The sequence below is a fragment of the Carassius auratus genome, chromosome 12, assembly GCF_003368295.1.
Source record: "Carassius auratus strain Wakin chromosome 12, ASM336829v1, whole genome shotgun sequence".
NCBI lineage: Eukaryota > Metazoa > Chordata > Actinopteri > Cypriniformes > Cyprinidae > Carassius > Carassius auratus.
This window is the reverse complement of record NC_039254.1, coordinates 6,940,776-6,964,376: the sequence shown is the minus strand read 5'-3', so window position 1 is coordinate 6,964,376 and position 23,601 is coordinate 6,940,776. Positions and strand designations below refer to the sequence as shown.

Genomic DNA, 23,601 nt, shown 5'->3' with positions numbered 1-23,601 from the left:
TATTGCTGTAACCTTATGCTCCACGCTATTAATCAGGGCCAACTAAAGTTGTATTATTAATCAACAGTGCGTTTACAGAGTGATATTTTTTTTGTATTCACATATGAAAAAATGTGTTCTTTTTTTATTAATATATATATTAATATATAAATATTTCGTTGTATTTTATCAAACAAATTATAATAATGATATATATAAAATACAACGTTGAGTAAGTAAAATAACTTTTGCCATCTTTAATGTCTATATTTGTTCGTTAATTAGTTTGTCACCTTTAAAACACCCTCACACAAGAAGTCGTCTTAAATTATTATTAATCACAGACGCCACATCTGCCGCTGGTGCAGCACGCCTACCAACCTTGCCTTTTCGTCACGCCTCTTTCAGCTATCAGTTAAAAGACACACCAAAGCAGCCAATCAGATCACTAGAATGCTCCGCCATCCACCAATCAAAACTTTCAATGGGCGGAGTTCCTGTATGTTTTCTGGTTGCCAATGAGAAGATGTTGCGCTGTGGAGTTGGAGACAGATGAGTAATCACTGTCAGACGCTCCGAACGCAAATAACGTAGTTCTTATTTGGATACATTCTGTTTCTTCAACTGATGTGGACAATTTAGTGAAGGTAAGCAATGCATTGACAGTTTAATCCTGCTGTATTCGTCGTGTTTATCATGTGACGCTAGTAAGAAGTGGTGCAAGAAAGGCTGTTTCGCCATAGCTGAACCAATGTATTGCAATCCTTTGATATCGAACACAGTAACAATGCAGTTAAACATCTTTGTTTATATTTTGCATGTTTCTCAAAGTCAGTGTATTGTGTACTGACCCTCATCAGTTTTGTGCCGATGCCGAAGGAGGCCTTTGATGTTAAATGTCTTTGTTTTTGCATGTTTGAACTGTAGATTATTATCATGATTGGATTTGGTTACATTAAGGATTTATTTATATGTTCATTTGAATGTTTATTATTTTCAGTATACTTGGAGAATGTTGTAAACTATTTAGGTAACCCTAAAAGTGTTTGGAAATTTGATATATGATAGAAAGTGTATATGCATTGAATTTGTTACCATAGAAACACACCTACTTGTGGCGTTCAACAGCATCTTTTACAGTATTTTGTTGACAGAAAAAACTGCCTGCCATTAATTACCGTTTTATCCCTGCTTGATCCAGAGATGGAAAATCTAGAAATATAATGGAGATGGCAATGGAACACTGGGGCTGGGAAATCTGGTTATGCTCAGCTGTAAAATATTTCATCAGTGTAGATATACAAAGTTTTGTTTAAATACTTATTTGGTAATGTCTAAAAAATTAGAAAGATCATGGAAATTCATTGGTCACAAAGTTTTGGGAATCCTGACAAGAGCATCCCTGTGGTGGTTGTATCTTGATTTTTTTATTATTATTTTTTTTTATGACTGAATCCTCTTCTGTGTCCATCGGTTTAAGATGCATACGACTCGCAGTCCATCCGCATCCGTCCAGACAGGGGCAGCTGGAGACGCTCTGGACCTCAGCCTGACCGGCTCTCAGCTCACAATGGGCCGCAGACCCAGCAGCGCTTCACCTGGAAAACACTTCTCTCGATCCATCTCTGTGTCTGTGGCCAGTGATGGCCGGGGGAAGCGAAACACACTGGTGAGTCTGGCTAGAAGATTGTGTAATGATCATGAAGATGGTAGTTAGTGTCCCTTGTATAAGCACTTTATACTTTATTAATGAGATAACCATGTAAATTAAAGCACAACACTGGACTATTTACACCAGCATCTCCACTTGGAGACTTGCATTTGTCATAAAGGCAACTTTTCTGATATGCATGTTGTTGTCTTTGCCTTTTGAGACTCAATTATTAAGAATTAGACAAATGCAAAATAGGATATTTCACATCTTAGCTCTCATTATACTAACTCCATTCTTTCTTTGTTTAAAGTAAATTAAATTCGGTCATTACTTAAATTTTTTTGTGGAACAATGTAGTTTTTGAAGCTTTGGAATGTCTGAAGCCTTACAGTGACTTGGTGTAAGAACAGACAAATTAATAAAAGCCGTTTATTGTGCAGTTTGGAGATCAATAACATCAAATTGCATTGGTTATCTCTGAACTCAATGTCATAACTGTAGGCCTAGTATTGTGACTACTTTGCACTCTCTGTTGTTGGCAGGCTGATGCTGGATTGGGAAGCTCACGAGCAATTAAGAACCTGCGTCGGTCAAACAGCACCACGCAGGTGAACCAGCAGGCCAACACAAGCCTCAGGTACAGAACCATCTGGCATTCCTTTGCATGCCATTTTGAAAGTTTGTCTCTTTTGGTGTTGATGCTGGTGAATCATACAAAACTTATAAAGATCAGATCCAGCTGACCTAAATAAATATAATAAAATGTAATCTAAATTGTTTGATCAAATTAATTCTGTTTTAGTATATGTTTAGAATTTTCTTAATTTAATTATTTTAATAATAATTAAATGGTTTCTTCTCGATTCTCATTAACGTCAATTTTGTAAACATTCTTATATAATATTTAATAATAGCTATTTGTTAAATTGTATGGTGTTTGTATGGTATTGTGTACTTTCTGTAGTTTATGCTGATTTACATTATAAAAAGCATTGTATTATAATATTTATTTACCATAATACGGTTTAAAATACTTTATTAGATTTTGAGAATCTAATGGGGACAAACACAAACATAAGATGTTTACATTCATACATATATATAATTTTTAATCAGAATATATTAAAATAATTACAAGAAATGCTGTATATGTTTATATTATAGTAATAATAATAAATAGTTTTTTTTGTTTTTGTTTTTTTTGGCAATACAGTAAAGAGAATTTGAGAGGAAAACCTGTTGAATTATAATTAAAATACTGTTCCATTGATCGGATCAAATCTCAGTCCTAAATGGAACTATTTTAAACCTGGTTCTATATGGTCTTTTTGTAAAAAATTAATTCTAATTTCTTGCATTTATTTTTTTTGAGAAAAAGGATATGCTTTTGTGAGATTCACCCATCAACATGTGCCAGCTGTCCTATTCAGACTTTGAGAATGGACTGTCCCCAAGGGATGCGAGTGAGAGGTTAGCTGAAAACTAAAGTAAAATAATGATGGCATGTTTGCGCGTGTACATGTCTTGTACACATGCCTGCATGCACTCACTTCACCCAAGCTGTGGTATGTCTGGATGATCACCTCCTAAACTTAAAATTTGGGGGGTTTATACCCTTAAAGCAGCAACAGCTGGGGGTTGAGTGATTTGGGGTTTCCCCAGACAATAGCTATTGTAGCCTGACGGCTGCAGCACATGCCAAGCAAGAGGGGGCTGGGTTCAGCTTTGTCAAAAGAGGAGCCAGGGTCTCCGGTTTCACTCGAATGAGGACTCGGTGAAAGGAGAAGTGTGCACGCTGAAATTCTTTTGTCCGGCAGCTGCCAGTTCTGCCCTCCCATCCCACTGCATCCTGGGATGCCACAAGGGGGTTTAAATGAAGGAACGACCTAATGCCCCTCCCCCCTTCCCTTGTGCTTAATAACTGTCGTTCCGTGACCTCTCTTCCCTTCTGAGTTACTTAAAAAGAGGTAATGTGTAGTTTCTTGAATTGCTTTACAGCAGACCAGCTGACTCTAGGCACCGCTTACACCCCCAAAACACTCACATATACATACTGAAGTTGCTAGCACAGATGCCAGAGGGTCAGACGTAGGGGTAAGCGTCATGTTAAACTTTTTATGCAATTTATATGCAGAGGGATGTGATTGCCATATGCCTATGGACATCTGCCCCTTTAAAATCAGCCTCTGCTGAAGCATTCCTCTGCTGTGAACCCAGTGCAGCTGCTGTCACCTCCGAAAAGGAAACCTTTTTTTTTTTTTTTATATATATGCTCATCTGATACGTTTAGCCTAAATAGTCTGGTTGTTTTTACTGGAGGTAGATTTGCAGCTATTTTTGTTTTAAAGAAGGGAAACATAGACTAGATGTTCCTAATATTTCTCAACTGCATTTGAACAAACGTCTCAAGTATTTATTTATTAATGCTATATTTTTTTCTTTCCATAAGTTTTACTTTTTTTTTTTTTTTTTTTGGATTAATACCGTTCAAAGGGTTGGGGTCAGTATGTTTGTTGTGTGTGTGTGTGTGTGTGTGTGTACTTTTATTCAGCAAGAATGCATTACATTGATCAAAGGAAACATTTTATAAAGTTACAAACAAATAAATAGATAAATACATTTTTAAACGAATGCTGTCTTTTGAACTATTTTTAAAAGGATCTTGAAAATTATGTCATAAATAAGTTAACTATATCTATCATTAAAAAGTTTATAAGAAGAAATGCTACTTTTGGACCAAATCAGCACATTAAAATGATTTCAGAAGGAAAATTCTGGAGTACTGGAGACTGGAGTAATGATGCTGAACATTTAGCTTTGCCGTCACAGAATTAATTATATGAATAATAACAATACATTTTAAAAATCTTTCAGACCCCAAGCCTAACTAAGTGAAATCACTTAAAGAGTTTAGAATAATTTTGCCAGAATAAAAAAAAAAAAAGATAATATGTTAATGAAATATAAACTTGTTTGTTTGATGGCCTTTATTGTATTTGTTATACTATATATTTTATTATATATATTTATTATATACAATAAATTATTATTGTTTTTGCAATTAAAATATCCTAAGATGCTGACATGGCATTAAATAAATATATACTACTACTACTTGAATGATGTCCGAGGTATTATTGGTCTAGTCTTGTGTTTATATGTTTCTGGTGTGTGTTTAGTGTGTAATACTCTGACCTTTCAGTCTTTCCTTCCTTCCCGTCTTTCTCTCTCTGCGTCTGATTGCAGTGAAGGCCACACAGAAGACTTCCTGGCTCTGTTCAACAGCAGCTCTGATGGACGTAGAAAACTAGCCAGCCTCTCCAAGACGTCCAAAGACCATACTACTTGGAACATCCTGGTAATGTCCAACTCCTCTTCACTTTATTTTATTATACTTGTAAATTATATGTAGGGCACTATGATAACTCTTTGTAAGGATAATTTGCCCACTTGATTGTGCTATTAAAAATAGCTTTAACTTAAGAGTACAGGATGCCCTAACACAGTGCTAAGATGTTTTTGCTTGATCTCGGTTTAAACCGATGTCTTGCTTCCAGGATGACCAGCCGAGAGCATTTCCTGTGCCCAGCAGCTCTCACAGTACCTGCAGTATGGATTCTCCTACAGGCATGAAGAAGAGGGAAGCCGGCGTCTCTCTGGCTGCCAACTTCACTGCCAACAACAGGTGGGAAGCCATTTTCTCCTACGGCTTAGGCCCTACTGTGTCCTAATGGGTAGCTTCCAAACTATGTTGCTGCCATGAGAACAGTGTCAGGGGAGACCGATTCACTTTAAGCCTTTTCTGTTCTTGTCAGTCAAAGCATTAGTCTGCTGTAGGGAGGAGAGCTGGCGCTAGATTCCTTTCAGTTTTATGGCTTTAAAATATACACCACCAGTCAAACGTTTTGAGACACTTGACTAAATTCCTGTGTCTCACGATTTTAAGAAGAATATGTGTGTGTGTGTTCATGTGTGTGTTTTGTAAAAAATATATATATGAATATCTAGAATGTCTTTGCATTGACTTTCAGGAGCAATAAAGCAGCTGTGGGTAACTCTGTGACCACCATCCTCCATAATAACCACTCAGAGAAGCCCCTCACTCCAAAGAGCTCCAATCAGAAACCCTCCTTCAAGTAGGTTCATTATGACGCTGAATGATTACACAGCTGTGTGAAGTAAACTTAGACACAAGTCTTCTAAATAAAGCTCTATTTTGCTTGAGTCTGCTGTTTCCAGGCCTGCACATTTACAGTATTCGCCCACTCTCTGTTTTTACAGTAACATAATCAAAGCCACCGTAAATGATGACGTGGCTCTGGATGTAAGCTGTTCTCTTACTAAGTCTCAGAAGAACTTCTCCTCTGCGTCATCAAGCTCCAACAACAACGCCCCCCGAAGCCCCCGAAGCCCAGGTCAGCCACGCAGACGAGAGGTGACCGAAGAGGAGGCCGAAAGGTCAGCAGTTTTCCAGCCCTCTGTTGTTCCCCACTAGTCGTGGTCATCTCTTTGCAAATGTTTGATTGACTTTTGAGACATTTCAAACTGTTTCTAAATGGCCTTTGTATATGGTTAAATGTTTACAATTTTGTTTTTTTTTACAGATATATTCAGCAGGTGAACCATGCTGCTATTACCATCCAGCGATGGTATCGTCGCCGAGCCAATGAGAATACAATCAAACACCTCCTCGCATCCAAAAAGAAGGTAATGTATTTCACCTAAGGAGGACTTAAATATTTAATCATAAAATATAACGTAATGTATTTATTTCGAATACATAACTGTTTTTGAATGCCCTTCGATGTAGAAAGATTATTTTTGCTTCCAGTTGATGTAGTTACAGTATCTACCAGCATAGGCTGCATATTGTTATTGTCTGTTAAAAGGTATAGCTCCCATGCTTATGGGTGATTTGGTGTGTTTTTCATAGGAGAGGGAGCAGAGAGCAGAGGAGGAGAAAACCACTGAAGCAATGAAGAAGAAAGAAGATGATCGAAAGCGCATCAGGGAAGAGAAGGCTCGTCTGGCTCGACTTACCGCCATTCAGGTATAATAGGGATCAGAACTTGTATACAGAACTAATATACACTATGGGTAAAACATTTGGGGTCAGTAATGTATTATGTTTTTAAAGAAGGCAATACTTAAAAAAAAAAAAAAAAAAAAAAAAAAAAAGTAAAAAACTGTTGTGAGCATCAAATCAAATGATTTCACATGAATAAATTACATTTTAAAATATATTTATTCAAAAAATCTGTTATTTTGAATTGTAGTAAATAAATGCAGCACTGATAAGCATGAGATTTTTTTTTTTTCTTAAAAAAACCCCCTACTAACCCTAAACATTTGAACGGTTGTATATTTTGCACTGCTGTTGTAGTTTGTGTTGGCATTGTTTTCTGACTGGTGCATCATTGTGCATCCAAAACAGGAGCTTCAGCAGAAAAGAGCCCAGCGTGCTGCAGAGGTACAGCAGATCGCAGAGGAGGAGGTAGAGGCACTAAAACACGCTGGGAAAGTGGGGCGTAAAAAGCTCACCAAGAGTTCTCCCACTTCTCCCACTGACGTCAAGGCTAAGAACACAGGTATGCACTGTTCTGGTTCTCTGATCAAATCATACAGCGGTTACATTTCACCCCTGAAGTCATAAAAATCCATGTTGATTAGTCACAAAGGTTGGCATTTGTTCTTCAGATTCTAATATGAACGTGGTGCCTGATCCGGATGATGCGACGAATCTAAGGGCTGCGTCACCCGCAGGCTCTATATGCAGAGGATCTCAATGTTCTCAGGTAGCGTCTTGCAACAAACCATTTGTGAAAAAAAGAAAAATACTTTTTTTCTCATTACATCACTTAATTCCATCAGGAGATCCTCCAGAGGTCTGTGAGCATGGAGGATCAGCGGCAGGGGGCGTCATCGAGTAGAGCGCAGTCAAAAACCACTCTGAATGACTTGCTGGACACACTGAAGCTCTTAGAAGAGGAACCAGAGAGACTGTCAGAGCCCAAGAGCTACAGGAAGGACAAGTATTCATGGATTGATGAGGTGATTGACTTATCTTAGTATATACAGTTCTGTATATACACTACCATTTCTTATGCTCACCAATGCTGCATTTATACAGTAATATTACCGTATTTTTCAGACTATAAGTCGCACCTGAGTATAAGTAGCATCAGTCCAAAAATACGTCATGATGTGGAAAAAAACGTAAGTCGCACTGGAGTATAAGTCACATTTATTTAGAACCAAGCAACAAGAGAAAACATCACCGTCTACAGCCACGAGAGGGCGCTCTATGTTTTCAGTGGTAGACTACAGGAGCACTGAGCAGCATAGAGCGCCCTCTCGCGGCTAGAGACGGTAATGTCTTCTCTTGGTTCATTTCTCTCGGTTCATGTCCAATTAATTTTGATAAATAAGTCGCACCTGACTATAAGTCGCAGGACCAGCCAAACTATGAAAAAAAAGTGTGACTTATAGTCCGGAAAATACGGTATATAAAATATGATTACAGTTTAAAATAACTGTTTTCTAGTTTAATATATTTTAAAATAATCTATTCCTTTGCTGGCAAAGCTGAATTTTCAGCAGACGTTTCTACAGTTTGCAATGTCACATGATCTTTCAGAAATAACATTTCTTATTATTTGAAATTGTGGAAACGGATACGTTTTCTTTTAGGATAAAGGAATTTATCCTTGCTGAATATATATATTTATTTTATGGTTGGATAACTTTCACATGCATTTTATTTTTTCAGGATGGAGATTCTAACTCCCTGACTACAGATAATGTGGAACGGCACAGGCAGCTGAGTCAGACTCCAGCTCTACCAGACGGGGGCGCTCTGCTCTCAGAAGCCAAACTGCAGAGCATTATGAGCTTTCTGGATGAGATGGAGAAGTCCGAGCAGGAGAGACCACGCTCCGTCACCTCTGGATCACACAGAGAGGTAAGCACATCTGAACTGAACATATGAAGCTAGGTTTTTATGATGTATCAGCACTGAATGTTATATTCATGTGTAGGTGGTGTTGTCAGAGGAAGATCTAGCAGTTGTGGAACAAGCCTCAGCCACAGCTGCTGAGGTCACTGGCTCTATGATGAGGCTCAAACTGGAGTTGGATGAGAAAAAACGCACAGTCAATATGCTGCAGACAGCACTGGTAAAACAAACAAAACTCTCTACACATTCAACCTCCAATGATGTTGCATAGGTTTATGTGCAATATGCAACAGATGATACATGAATAGTGCTGTCTGAGACTGATATAAAGGTGAATGTGTGTCTGTAGACCCAGCAGAGGGAGCTGACAATCCGGCATGTGAAGGAGACTGAGAAAGAGCTTAATCATACCTTTCAGTTACAGAAGCAGCAGTATGAAGCTACGATACAGAGACACTTGACGTTTATAGACCAGGTATTGATCTGAACATACTTTAACTGCATAGAAACACCAGATATCAGCAGACAACAACCTATATAGAGTGTTATTTGATATTTTTGTCTTAAAAAGCTTTCCTAGTTTATGCAGATTATAAAATTACATTTTAAAATAGTAAAAAAATTAAGTAATTTTGTATTATAATAATATTTCACATTTTAAATAACATCTCAAACACCCCAAACATTTGAATATGTGTGTGTGTGTGTGTGTGTGTGTGTGTGTACATATTCATTAAGATATTTATCAAGGCTGCATTTATTTGATTGAAACTTCAGTAATATTGTGAAATATTTTTGCAATTTAAAACAATGTTTTCTGTTTTAATATTCTTTAAAATTTAATTTATACCTGTGATGCAAACTGGATTTTCATCAACCATTTTGTCTTCGTGACGCATGATCCTTCAGAAATCATTGTAATTTATTCTAGCATTTTTTTTTTCTTAATTTATACTTCTATTCAGCAAGGGGAAAAAAGTTACATTTGAAAAATAAAAAACAAAAAGTCAGTGTGCATTTTTATTCATTACTTTTTATTCCACAAAAGAATCCTGAAAAGTATCACAGGTTCCAAAAAAAAAGCAGCACAACTGTTCCAACATTTGTATATTTTTTAAGTATATTAAAATAGAAAACCGTTATTTTAAATTGCAATAATATCTCACATTATTACTGTGTTTTCTGTATTTTTTAGCAAATAAATGCAGCTTTGATAAGCATAAGAAACTTTTTTTTTTTTTTTAACAATAAAAATCCTACTCACCCCAAATGTTTTAATGGTAGTGTATGTCTAACTAGTAGATGAGTTTGTACATATATTAATGTGTCTCTCTCTTTGTCTCTCAGCTGATTGATGACAAAAAGGCCCTGAGCGAACGTTGTGAGGAAGTAGTGGGAGAACTCAAGCAGGTGGATCAGAAATACACCAAGAAGATCGCTCAGATGCAGGAGCAACATGAGATGGTGAGTTCAGTTTATTCATGGTTTGAGATGCTTGTGTTGTGGTGATATGATTGAGGAGGTCTGAGCAAAATTGTTGCAACAACTTTGGCCACAAGGGGGGGATCAAGCTTTAAATATCTGCTTTAAGTGTATTAAAGCCTGTGTAGCGATTGTGTGTTGGTTTCTACAGTACAGAAATAGGGTAACACTTTAGAATAAGGTTCCATTAGTTAATGTTAGTTAATGTATTAATTAACATGAACAAACAATGAATAATACATTTATTACTGTATTTATTCATCTTCGTTAATGTTAGTTAATGAAAATACAGTTATTCATTGTTAGTTCATGGTAATTCACAGTGCATTAACTAATGTTAACAAGCACAACTTTTGATTTAAATAATGCAGTGGTAAATGTTGAAATTAACATGAACTAAGACTTATAAATGCTGTAGAAGGATTGTTCTTGCTTAGTTCATGTTAACGAAAGTAGTTAACTAACATTAACTAATGGAACCTTATTCTAAAGTGTTACCCAGAAATAGTTTTCACTGGTTTGTGGTTTTCTCTGCTGCTGTCATTTACTGTATCTTTGCACATAAGCTTGAGTATGTGCAAAGTAACATCAAGTGCATGCTCACGTGCCGTGTTGCATTGCCACTGCTAACTGTTTCTATCTTTCTGCATTTGTTGTGTGTTTCTCTCGATATCTTTCCTTCTGTCTGCCTGTAGGTGTGGCAAATTCTGGGTCCCATGTGTGAGGTAACTCTTTTTCTATCTAACCCCTCATCACTCCCATGTTCTGTCATTTCCATTCTTTTATTCCTCTCTTATCTAACTCTGACTCACAGACTTTCCGTTTTTGCTTGGAGCCATTGACCTTGCATGTTTTTTTTTGTTTTTTTTTAACCTCAAGGAAGTAGCCTGCTGGCTTTTGATGATTTACTGTAATAGCAAGAGTATTTCCAAGTTAGTCAAACTGCTGTAGGATGTTAAATTGGATGTTTATTAGTACTTATAAAGCACATTCTGCATGACCATGTTCTGCATCCCTAATCCTATCCAATACCTACAATTAAAAACTATCTTACTAACTGTTAATAAGCAACAAATTAAGAGTTTACTGAGGCAGAAGTCATAGTCAATAGTTTGTTAATAGCAAGAATTGGATAAAGTGTGACCAAAAATTTGACAGAGAGCCATGGGTCGATATTACATTTAACTATACCGTATTACTATATACATATATATAATTTTTTTGTTTTATTTTATCAAATTGACTTAAATTCTATTCATTTTAATGCAGAAATCCAACAAAAAGTTTTATCATTTAAGATTCAAATGGTTTTGTTTTTCAGTCAAAGCTATCCTGTGACTTTGGACTTAGATTTATGATAGATTTATGGTGTTTTTGTATCTTTTTAAAGGTGCTGTATGTAGGATTTTGACTATACTAAAAAATAAAAATGCCATAACATGTTTCTTAAATATCTGCAAACATATTAAGTTAACATACTTGTTTATCTGAAAAACAATGCTATAGTCAGTTATTCTCCTTTGAAAATGTGGAAAATGTCGGTCTTTGTTTTGGTTTGTGAAACCCGCCCACTACCAGTTTACCCAGTTGTATTTCAGCACCACGTGTTGCCAGTTGGTGGAAAACACAGCTTATTTAATTTCATTCATCATCATCAAGTGCGCACCTTCCTGTTGTTGTCATCAATCTGACAACCTGAGTGTGTCAAGTCTGAGGAGGAGGGGCCGGGTAAAAAAAATAAAACTCTCCAATATTTTGCAATACCTAGTTCAACCACTCGGTTTCAATCCTACACACAGCATCTTTGAAAACTAGAAACCATAACACTGTAATTAGACTGTGAACGTGGCCAGTGAATTCTGCACATTTTCTTCTTCTGTGTTATATTAAAACACAAAATCTAAGTTTGGAATAAAATTGATTTTGTGTAAATGACAACAAATTTCCACTTTTATGTAAATATTCCTTTACAGTAACCATTTAGACATCGTGTCATGCCATGACTGAGGATTTGTCTTTCTGTTTCTGTTTCCTTCTCCACATAGGAGATTAAGAAGCTGAAAGAGTTAATGAGTGCCACAGAAAAGATCCGCCGGGAGAAATGGATTGATGAGAAGACCAAAAAGATCAAGGAGATCACTGTAAAAGGTCAGCAGAGTCTAACATCAAGCGTCTGTTCACGCCAGTGCCACATCTCTCTGATTGGAATCAGATCACCACACCCTTCAACAATATCCATTACAGCCCAGCCTGCCCGGTTCTATAAACCCAGCTGCCAAAATGTGTCATACATTTATGCTTTATATCTGAGGCATTAAGAAAACAATGAAGTGATTTATAATGTAATAACATTCTCCAAAATCCTTTGTTAAATTGCGTAACTGGCTTGTGGTAGCCTACAGTAAATAATGGATAATGTACGCCCCTTAGCTGTTAGAAATTCACTGTAAACCACGTCTTCATGGGGCTTATTTCTTTTATAAAACGGTTATTTTATATAAGTAGTAAGGTTTCACAGAATAAAACAGAACAAGTAAATTGTAATGATATAAATGAAAACCGTATTCTCAGTATTCCTCAAAAACTGTTGTGGTTCCAACAAAGTTATTGCCGAGCAACACACAGAAGAATCAAGGATCGCTACTATCTATTTTATAAATACATAATGAATATAAACAGTAAATATGCAAATATTTTGTAAACCAAAAACTTTCATTTTGGAAGACTGACATCAGAAATCCTAGATTTTCCTTGTGAACTTTTTGGATCCCCTCAGTTCAAACATTGCATCATGGAATAGTGTCAGTAGTATTTTATTATTTTCCTTCTTTGAATTCCATTGGAATTTCTATGATTTATTTCAATGCTTTTGCAAACAATTCTGTGAGTTTTGAATAATGTTAACTGTCTCTTCCTGTATGCTCTCAGGTCTGGAGCCAGAGATTCAGAAGCTCATCACCAAACACAAGCAGGAGCTGAAGAAACTCCGAGTTCTTCATGAGGCAGAGCTGCTTCAGGCAGATGAGAGGGCCGCCCAACGTTACGTCAGACAGACCGAGGAATTACGACAGCAGTTGGAGAGAGAAAGAGATGAACAGTGCCAGAGAGAGAGAGAACTAGCCAAGCAGAGGTACGCACACCCTTACATGCTCACATGTGTCCGGTGCACAGAATCATCTGCTCACAGAATACACATCTGTTCATCCGAGATCAAACCAGTTACAGAGACGGACAGCCAAGATGATGTGTTCACAGAAAACACAAACACGTTCAAACTGTTGGAATGGAAAAAAAGTGTCAGAGGAAGCTGACTAGACACGGTCTTAAAGCTAAATACTGCTTTTGAAAATACACACACAGACACACACACATATTTACTTCGTAATCCCAAAGAGGACTAAAGTGTCTGCTGTTTTAATAGAATCTTTTTTTAGACTAGTCCTACTGTACTATGAACTTTCTATTTTCTGTTGGTGTATTTCCTGTTGAAAGATGAAGCTGAAGTAGGACTTTTTTTTTCTTTCTGGTTTATAACCGTGAACCACCATTTCCCATGTCATTTCACGAACAAAAATTTTGTTTCCTAAAAAAAACTGAATTAATCCATAAAAAACAAAAAAACAAAACCACTATAAACATTTATTATAAACTATAATTGTTAGGTAAAAAAATGCTAAATACATAAATTTAATTAACTTTTAATTTAAACGTGGTCTAGTCAATCTGAACACACCTTACACACTAGCTTTGTCTAATTTGAAAAGTCTCTGATTGATTTGTGGTAGAATTGTGGATTATTCATAGGGGATAATAAAATCAACATGAGTATGTGTGTTTATTTGGTTGTTTGTATGAAAGAAAGCGGGGCAGATGGGAAAGTGTGTCTATGTTTTGTGTGTGCAGGGAAAAAAATAGTATAAACACTAATTTGCACATGCCTGCATTGTTTTTTTCCACTGTTTTACTTTAAGTAAATAAGATAATTGGGACAAACGCATTCCCAAATTGAATGCTGAGTACAAGTTTTCATGTAACCATTGTGTCCTATTCACAAAAATAAGGCAAGATAATGGTTGAAAAGATTATAAGGTAAAAAAAATCCCCCAAATCCAAGTCTTTATTGTTACCAAGATCAATACCAAAATGTACACAAACACACCTCTTGCTCCGTGTTTATAGTTGGTATTATGTGGATAAGGGTTTTGCATTGTCATTGGCTTTTATTTAAGTGGCACAACTAAATTAATCCTTTATATACAATCCTTGTATATAAAACAAGAATGAAGTGTTAATTTCCCATGCATTAAATTTTAAGAAAACATATTCAGTGAAAGTTTGTGTACAACTGAGAAGATAACAGTGTTTGTGTCTCAGGTTTGAGAAACAGCTGCAGGAAGAGGAGAACGCACTGCAGCAGCAGAGGAGACGTCTGTATAAAGAAGTGTCAGAGGAGAAAGAGCGAATCACACAGCTGGCAGCCAGGTCAGGCTCAAAGGTTATTCAAAGGGGATGTGATTTCAATTTTTCCTTTCTCTTTGGAGTGTTACAAGCTCTTGGTGCATAAAGTTGCAAAGACTTAAGTCTCAAATCCAAAGAGATATTCTTTATCAAAGTTAAGACTGCCGTTTAAACACGCCCCCACATGTTTACATCACTTTGTGGAAATATTTGCGTAATGTTCAAATGTTCAAAAGAAAGAAGGCGTGGTTTCAGTAAAACAGTTAGTGTTGAAGCAGCCATGTCTGGGAGATGGAAGGTGTGTTTCTAGGTGAAAGCAAAACACTTTATTTGGCCTTCCGAAAGTAGATGCAGTTAGGAATCTTTAATATTACTAACGAAAGAACGGCAATGCATTTTATAGACAACCGTTTCGTGAACCTTGGAGAGGAGGTAATTCTGACTTTGCTTGTCAACATATTCTGTTACACCAAATACACAAAATAATGATCTTTTAAAAAGGCATCATATGAAACCTTTTAAGGTCAAATTACTGAACAATGTTTCTTGCTAGGAATAGTCTTGGCAAATAATTTCTAAAATAATTAAAGAAGCTTCCATGTGTCTTAATGTTATTATAATTGATATATTTTTTTAAATCCAATGTTTCAGTAAAAACCTAAAAAAATGATTTAGCTTTTCTTTCTTAGCAAACATGTCATAAATCTGAATAACTTAAGTCAGTTGAGTAATAAATGTGAGAAATATTAGATAAATCAAGTCAAATTAATTGTTTGTTTTGTTTTGAGTGTCCAAAAAAAGGGAATAGATGAAAGTTAAGTTTTAACTAAATGGAATTTTGTGTGTGTGTGTGTGTGTGTGTGTGTGTGTGTGTGTGTTATATAGGCAGCATTCTGAGCTTGAGGACTTAAGGAAGCAGTTGGAAGAGAACAGCTCTTTGGCAGCAAGAGCACTGAGAGAAGAGCTGGAGAAGAGCAGAGAAGAGCAGGAGAGACGACATCAGGTAAAACACTTGCACATCTATTCATATTGGTACATACAAATATGTATTAAAGATAATCTCATCATTTTACTTACCCTAATTCTTTGAAAGTGGGTGTGTGTGGTCACTTTTATTGTGTGGAAAAAATCAGTTTTGTAGGTTTGTCATAATTGGTAGGACATGAAGGCAAGTAATAAATGAGAGAACTTGCATTTTGTGGTGAACACTTTCAAGCTGTGTGCATGATTTTCAGAAAATGTGCCACATCAGATAACATGCTTTTGTTGTGTTACTAATACTTTTTGTGAGCAATGCCTAAAAAATACACTGTAAAGAGTCATACAAAGCACTGACAACCAATGAAATGGCATACACACATTAAAATGTGATGCATTCAGTCTTAATAAATGAACTATCAACAAGAACAGGAAGCCAGAAGTAAATGTGTTGCAACTTACTAACCGGTTTTAAAGGTTTCAGGAAATGTCATCTTTTCCTCCTTCCATGCATCATCTAAACCCAGACAGTGTTTTTTTTTTTTCCTTCTTTTTCACTTTGGCTGTCTGTTTAGAGATGTGTACATGTGTTTGATGGTGCAATGATTGCAGAGGTCACATGAAAACATCTTTTTTGTGGTGATATAGAATATGATCTCGTTCTTTTTAATTCTGTTTTTGGCTGTATTTCACATTAGGTTGAAATAAAGGCCCTGAAGGAAAGACTTGAGATTGAGAAACAGACATGGGAAGAAAATTATATGAAAAAAGAGGTACGTGTTTGTGTCTTCACAAGTCTATCAAACAGAAATGAGTTTATATATTTTATCTGGTTCTGTGGATATTTTTGGATTCATATTTTTTATAGTTAATGTTTGCAGTGAGAGAATACATATTTGAGAGGAATTGTTTGTGTGTAAGCACATCTTTGGGCCAAATGTAAATCTAAAATTCTCAGTGTATTACAGTTATGGTCAACTGGGGTTAAATTACACAATCATCATAGTGCTCACTTCTGCTTTCTGAGACTCTCAGATATGAGAGTTATGATTTACACTTCTCTTAAAGTTTTTAAGATTAAATGTTGTAAATGTATACTGTATGGCTTTAAACATCCATAAAGTGATGTAATGTAAAAGTATTATGTTACAAAAGAAATCTGTTTCAAATAAATACTGTTTCTTTGAACTTAATATCTATCAAAGTAAAAAAAATTATCACTGTAGCCACAATATTATTAGGCTTCTCAGCTGTATTCAACATTGATAATGATCAGAAATGTTTCTTGAGCATCAAAAACAGCTGTTTTAAATTGTAATAATATTTTACAGCATTAAAGTTTTTATTCTATTTTTTATTTACTCTATTTAACTAGTATTTTAGCTTTATTATAATCTTATCTATTGTCAGCAAGAGTTAAATGTAGTAACCGAGTAACTTGCTTGCTGTAATTTCTCAGGTTTAGTGTGTTTACACACCTCTGGGTGAAACAAATGTTGTGAAATATCTCTGTATTAACAAAGTCACATGAGGTTTACAACTGCAACTGTATGTAAAGGTAAAAAGTCCCTGTGGTGCTCTCTGAACACTGTGTTTACTCTCTCAGGAAGCATGGCTGCTGAGCAGAGAAAGGGAACTGAAGGAGGAAGTGCGTCGAGGGGAGAGACAAAGAGATCGAGCTGGCCATTCAGAGACTAGAGGAGGAGACTAGAGGGGCAAGAGAGGAGTGTGAGAGAGCATCTGACAACCGGTGTGCTTCCCTTTCCTCTTTGTGTGACCTTTAATGTCTCTGGTGGCACAGAATGTTACAGTTCCTCTCACATGCACTTCTACACATTTCCCTTCTGACCAATTTGCTTGTAGACCATCATGAGTAAAATTATAATAAAAAATGTACTGTATTCTGTAAAATGGTTTATTGTAATTTACACCTTCATCACACAGTATATGAATGGTTTCTGAAAGATCATGTGACACTCAAGACTGGTGTTTAGCTTTGATTTCTTTAGATTTCATTCAAATTTAAATTTTGCATCCTGTTTGCCATCTGTAAACTTTCAGCAGGTTTTGAATAAAACTAATACTTGTGGGCCACATTTGAGCTCTTTCTAGAAAATTAGCACTCTGGGTGTACTGCCATTCACATTTAAGCCCACCCAGCACTGTGTTTTTTTTTTCAAACTGAATGTAAATTCATATGGTATGTGTATGTTTGTATAGGATAAAGCGTTTGAGGGAGAAATACGAGGCTGAGCTCCGAGATCTGGAGCGTTCGGAGCGGGCAGCATTGCAGAAACAGCAGGAGATAAGAGAGAAACACAGTGAGATGGAGACAGAGCTCCTCCGGCTGCAGTCGCTCTTACGACAACGAGAGCAGGAGATTAGCGACATTACCCAGGTGACCGTCGTTATGGTGGCACTGCTTTGTTTGTCCACACTCATTAGCTCTTATAGGTTACTTATAAAACGACAGGCTAGGTCTACAATCCTTGGTAGAGAGGGAATCTCCCTAAAGATTTTAATTATTAATAATTGGTGCTAACTATATACTAAACAATAACAGTCAGTAATTACAACTGCACTGTATAAATTATTAGATTTGATTTTAATACAGATAACACTGTAACAAACCGTTACTTTGAGTTGATAAAAAAATATTGACTTGTAGTTCAGTAAGTTAAGAAGAGATTAGATTAAAGGAAATAAGCTAGGCAGCTTGTTTTTCTGGAAGTGAGATAAACTTTTGACCCTTTCTGTTTAACGTTACACCTGAGTGTCAATGAGAGTGTGAAAATGGATTACTTATTGTGGTTCGATGAATTCCTCATTTAGCTACAGGTGTGATATTTGTATTTATATTTCATCCTACAATTATAAAGATTTCATAAATCAATGAAACCTGTTTAAAAAATTGAAATAAAAGTTCACCAAAAAATTCTAATTCACTTTAATTTTACTTTTTAAAATGTAGGGTAGTTTGTTTCTTCATCTGAGTAGATTTGGAGAAATCTAGCATTACATGAATTGCTTACCAGTGGATCCTCTGCAGTCAATGGGTGCCATCAGAATAGAGTTAAACAGCTGCTAACAACATCAAAAGTTAACGCCAATGTATGAATTAATTTATAAAGTGAAAAGCTGTTTGTTTGTAATCATCAAATTCATTCTTAAGATGTTTTTAACTTCCAACCGTTGCTTCCAGCTATAATGTGATTCCATAATCGATAATAATGCTTCGTCCAGTGGAAAAGTAATCTTGTATGAATCAGGAGAGAAATATGCATTGATTAAGTAGCATTTATAAGCATACAATATGTGACAATTATTAGTGTTAGACAACAGGAGGAGACTTCATCCACTTGGATGAAGCATTATTATGGATTATGAATTTTTATTTTGGCCCGAAGTGATGGTTTGAATTTGGATTTTTTTTTCTTCTTACAAACACAGAGCTTTTCTTTTTCCAAGACATTAATTGATGGTCTTGAGTCATGTGGATTATTGGATGTTTTAAACCTCTGTTTGGATTCTCATTTTTATGGCAACCATCCACTGCAGAGTTTTAACTGGTGAGCAAGTGATGTAATGCTAAAATTGCTTCATGAGATTTATGCTCCAAAGAATCATTTTGTGTTTTTGTTTTCCGGGGGTTTTTAATCAGCTTCCATTCTCATGCTTTGTCTCTGTCTGTTTTTATGGAATGGCTCAAAGGCCCGTGATAAGTTATCAGATGAGCGCCGCAGTCTAGCAGAAGTGATCAGACAAGAGTTTGCAGAACGGCTTGTAGAGACGGAGGAAGAGAACAGGAGAATGAAGAAGGAGGTGTCAGAGGCCAAGGCACGACTCCGTTTAGAGGTGGAGCGAGTGACAAGAGAGAAAGAAGAAGAGCTTGCAGAGGTGCATCAAAGGTCAGGATTGAAGAGTATTTTTCCTCTTAGTTCTTTGTGTAGAACAGTTGTTGTAAAATGATTATCTTTGGATTTAAAGCTGCAGGTGAGGTGTTTAATATATGCTTGATGCGAGTTCCTGGTCTCATTCTTTTGTAGAGTGAAGTCCGCTATTTTGAAGAAGGAAGAGACTGTTAATAACCTGCGCAAGCAGCATGAGGTAAGTTGCAACAAATCTGATTTAGTGTATTTGCTTGTTGCGGCAAAGCATTGCTTGTTGTACATGTTTTGATTTAAAACTAACTTTTTTTGTTTTTGTAATTCTTTCTTTCAGGCTGCTGTCAAGAGAGCAGATCATCTCGAGTCTTTGTTGGAACAGCAGAGAAAACAGCTGTTAGGGAAATGATTGACAAGTTAGGGCACTGAAACCCCCAAAGCTCCTTCCCTTCTGTCATACCGTCCTCCTGCACAAAGAAACTTTCACTCTTTATTTTATTTGTCAGGTTTCTCTTATTTCTTTTGGTTGTTTGGATGAACTGATGGATTCTGGATCGACATTTTGGTTCCACCAGACTTCTCATCCAGAAAGGCGGCCTTTGGCATTCCCATGGGAACAAGGCAAGAAATGAGAGAGGAATTTAATCTTCTCCGAGATTCTTGGAGAGCTTTTGTGGGTCTCTCTTTCATGGATATGACCAAATTACAGACTCCTTTCAGCCACCGGTTTCACACAGCCAAATTAATTTAAGCATAGAAAAAATACAAAATAAATCTTCTCACTTGAGTTTAGATCTAGTGTGTTGAATCTCATAAAACCTTGTCCCTTAAACCTGTGCATATTTCACCCCATAATCAAAATATGTAAGTAAGAAATGTCTTTAAATTTAAATTAAGCAAAAATAAACAGTTTGTATATTGCAAACAAATATATATTATTTAAGTATTGTATTTATACAATGTTTTTTTTTACTTTTTTTTGTTATTTATGCTTGTATTAAAGCCCTGTTTAATAAAAATGGAAATTGGATCACAACTGAGATTTTAATGGGATTTGCAAAACCCTCAAATGTTAGAAAATGATGACAGTTTGCATTGGAAACTGACAATGCAGAATGGTTCTAAAATTCTTTATCCAAAATAGCATTTTTTACATTTCATATTTTGATTCGGGGGTAAAATCTGCATGCTTTTGTGAGTTTCATCCAAGAAGTGGAAGGCATTTAAAGAAAGCTTTTGTTGGTCACAGAGGCATTCACAGTAAACTACTCCAGATGTTTCTGTAACTCCCTACCCTCTTCCCGTCTCTCTCCAGCACTGGAATTAGGGAAATGGGTGGAGAGTACAGTGGACAGGATACGTGGGAGAGGCAAAGGCTATAAAATCGAGAAGAGAAGTTAACCCTTTACATTAAAGAGGAGAGGCTTAACCCCCCACCAACACAAACATCCCTTCTCCCCCTGCCTTTTGTGTGTTGCATACAGATGCCTTTTGTCCCGATACCCCTCTGGGCTATCTCTAAATTACAGGAGATGTCCCAGAAGCCCCCAGGACACCCAAACATGCTCACACAGAGCCCACAGTGAGGCCCAGTTCTAGTTCAGACATCAAAGAAGTGATGGCAGAACAGCTAGACTATAGAGATTTTAGAAGGTTTGTTGACAGCGAAGCAGTAGATGGTGAAGATAAGTATGGAGTGTCTCTTTAGATTGATAGGGACTGACAGTAAGTTGAGCAGCTCTTACGATGTGCAGCTGATTTGCACAAACTGAGGTGAGAGACCTGGTTGAGGTTGAGTTGAGATGGATGTAGAAAGTTGGGTAAATGCAAATATCAGATGGAAAGAAAATTAGGAGAATGGCAGTGTTTATGATTAGGAAAAGCAGAACTGGGTTCAACAGGATGTTACACACAGTGACTGTGATTTACCAAGTAGGACGTTCCTAAATCATCGTACACGGTTAAATAGTTGCTTGCAAGCAGTGTTAGCTAAAGTAATTTCCAGTCATTGAACTAAAAATAACATTGAAATAAAATAATTTGTCTTTGAAGCACTATGGTTACTAAAACTGAAATAAATGACAACACTACTAAAACTATAAATACATGACAAACATAAAATATATAAAAAGTAAGAGATTTGGTTAAAAATATTTATAAATACTACAATAGTGTAAAATACACTATAAAAATTTTATTTGAAGGCATACATTGATTCACACATTGGTCTGAATGAATAATTAAAAGGAAAAATCCCAAACAACTGGAAAGATCAAAACATCTTGGATCAGCACCAGCCAGATGGATTTAATAGCATTATTAATAACATTAGCTTTTATCAATGTATCTTTTCCCATTGAATTTAGGTGTAGTCCATTGTTTGGAAGTTATTTTTACATTACATGAATGTTGTTCTGGCTTAACACCAATATGTTGATCCAGGAACCTCCTCCTTGGTAAAATTACAGTTAGCTGGGGGAGATGTAGCATGACTGGTATTGGCTCTGTGGTTCAAAGCACAGCTAAAAGGCCTCCAATCTCTCTCGTTCTCTCTCCATATTCTATACCAAGTGGTCTGTCCAAAAGAGGAACAGAGACCAATGCAGTTCAGCATGGGTTGGGGTGGCAGAGTGGGGGAGGTGCTTCAATACTCTCACAAGTCTCCATTGTTTCTTGGGATAAAGTCCCTACATTTTTTCTTCCTTTCTTCTGTTGCAAAACTTTTGGTTTTACGAGGAGATTTTTCTAAAACCTTTCAACTGAACAATAATGACACAAGCCAGAAAAGCAGTGAATGTTTAACCAAACCAGATGTTTAATCTGATTGAGCAACTTTAGGTTTGATAACCAAAGAGAACTACTTTATAAAAAGTTCTCTTTATCTGCAAAACACATTTTTGTTAGAGAAGTTGATTTACTTGCCAAACTAAATTACTTATCTAAAGTTGAACAGCGTGAGCGAGGTTGTGACCAGCTACTTCCTAATGTGAAACTGTTTTCTTGTACCATTTTTTGATGGATTTTGTATATCAGATTCTTCCTGATGTGTGAGCTGTTTAGTGAACGCAGCCACATCGAAAAGGTCAGAATGAAAAGTGCCTCATTCCTGTTCTCTAATGAGAGGATCAGGTGTCTCATTTTCAAGCTGTCCTCGCTAGCAGAACACCGCAGACTCTGCAGTGCGGCTCAAGCAGAAATACTGAGATTTCTCTGAGGCATAATTTCATGAGTCACCTGTTGACATCACATTTTAATGTGTGCGTGTGTATCCAAGGTCAGTTGGATGCATTCGATCAGAAGCCCAGTGTGAGGTTCAAAATGTTAGAACATTCTGAGAATGTTTCAAATGCATTTCATGAAGGTTAGAAGTCCATTTTGGCAGCAGATGCAGGTCTTTGGCTGTTTTTCACCTTCAGATGGCAGCGTGGTTGGCATGGCCAGAGTTTCTCAGTCCCACTCATGCCAGTGAACTATTCTTTTGTGAGTGTAGAGTTTAATAGCCAAGCGCCGGTCGCCATTTTACTGGCCTTTTGAAACTGTGGTCTGAAAAAAAAACACTACTTTTATTACCTTAATTAATGTCTGATATCATTCCCCCTTTTCCTATTCATGGTTAAATTAGGTTTTTTTTTTTTTGCATGTCTAAGTGTAATTTAAATGTGGCCTTTAACGTGTAGCTCTTAATTTGATTCTTTTACCCATATCCTGTATTTTGTTTCAAGTTTAATAGCTGTGTTTTCGAAAAATGAAGAAAAGAATCTCCACAGTACGATAATAAATCTTGAAAACGAGTTTGTTGACTTATTTTTCTTGCAATACCCAACAATTATAATCTCTCCCATTCTCCGAAGTCCACTCCCTGAGAGATCCAACTTCCCAGACAACATTTAGATCTGGTGCATTTTGTTTGCCTTTCTATTCTGTTCAAGTTGATCCACAGTCACTGATGGAATGAACTTCCAAGTTTCATCTGAACTGCAATCTATTGCAATCTTGTTTTGGAACAATTATCTAACTAGATAACCTAATTTAATGCCTCTTAAAAACCTTTTTCTATAATTTTTCAATTGGATAGTTGACTAAAGATTAGTCATTGGAATATTTTTCCTATCTATAATGTGCATGTAGTTTCATGATACTCTCCAGAATCAATAATATTTATATTTAGGAAAATGAATTGGTTACATCATGAAGTACGATATGAAGGAAAA

The 23,601-nt window shown here is 36.3% G+C and overlaps 1 protein-coding gene across 1 annotated transcript; it reads left to right on the top strand.

Moving 5' to 3' along the window:
• The first annotated feature begins 468 nt into the window (after positions 1-468).
• On the top strand, positions 469-23,182 carry LOC113111646 (centrosomal protein of 131 kDa-like). Its single transcript, XM_026276603.1, is given in 28 exon segments — positions 469-626; positions 1,460-1,648; positions 2,176-2,270; positions 4,880-4,991; positions 5,191-5,318; positions 5,665-5,769; positions 5,915-6,091; positions 6,238-6,340; positions 6,567-6,683; positions 7,068-7,221; positions 7,331-7,428; positions 7,505-7,684; positions 8,403-8,594; positions 8,671-8,808; positions 8,938-9,063; positions 9,936-10,052; positions 10,766-10,795; positions 12,116-12,218; positions 12,999-13,200; positions 14,445-14,552; positions 15,414-15,531; positions 16,205-16,279; positions 17,113-17,163; positions 17,165-17,256; positions 17,727-17,904; positions 19,218-19,414; positions 19,553-19,613; positions 19,728-23,182. Coding segments are annotated over 27 exon segments (3,318 nt in total). The 5' UTR covers positions 469-626; the 3' UTR covers positions 19,800-23,182.
• The last annotated feature ends 419 nt before the right edge of the window (positions 23,183-23,601 follow it).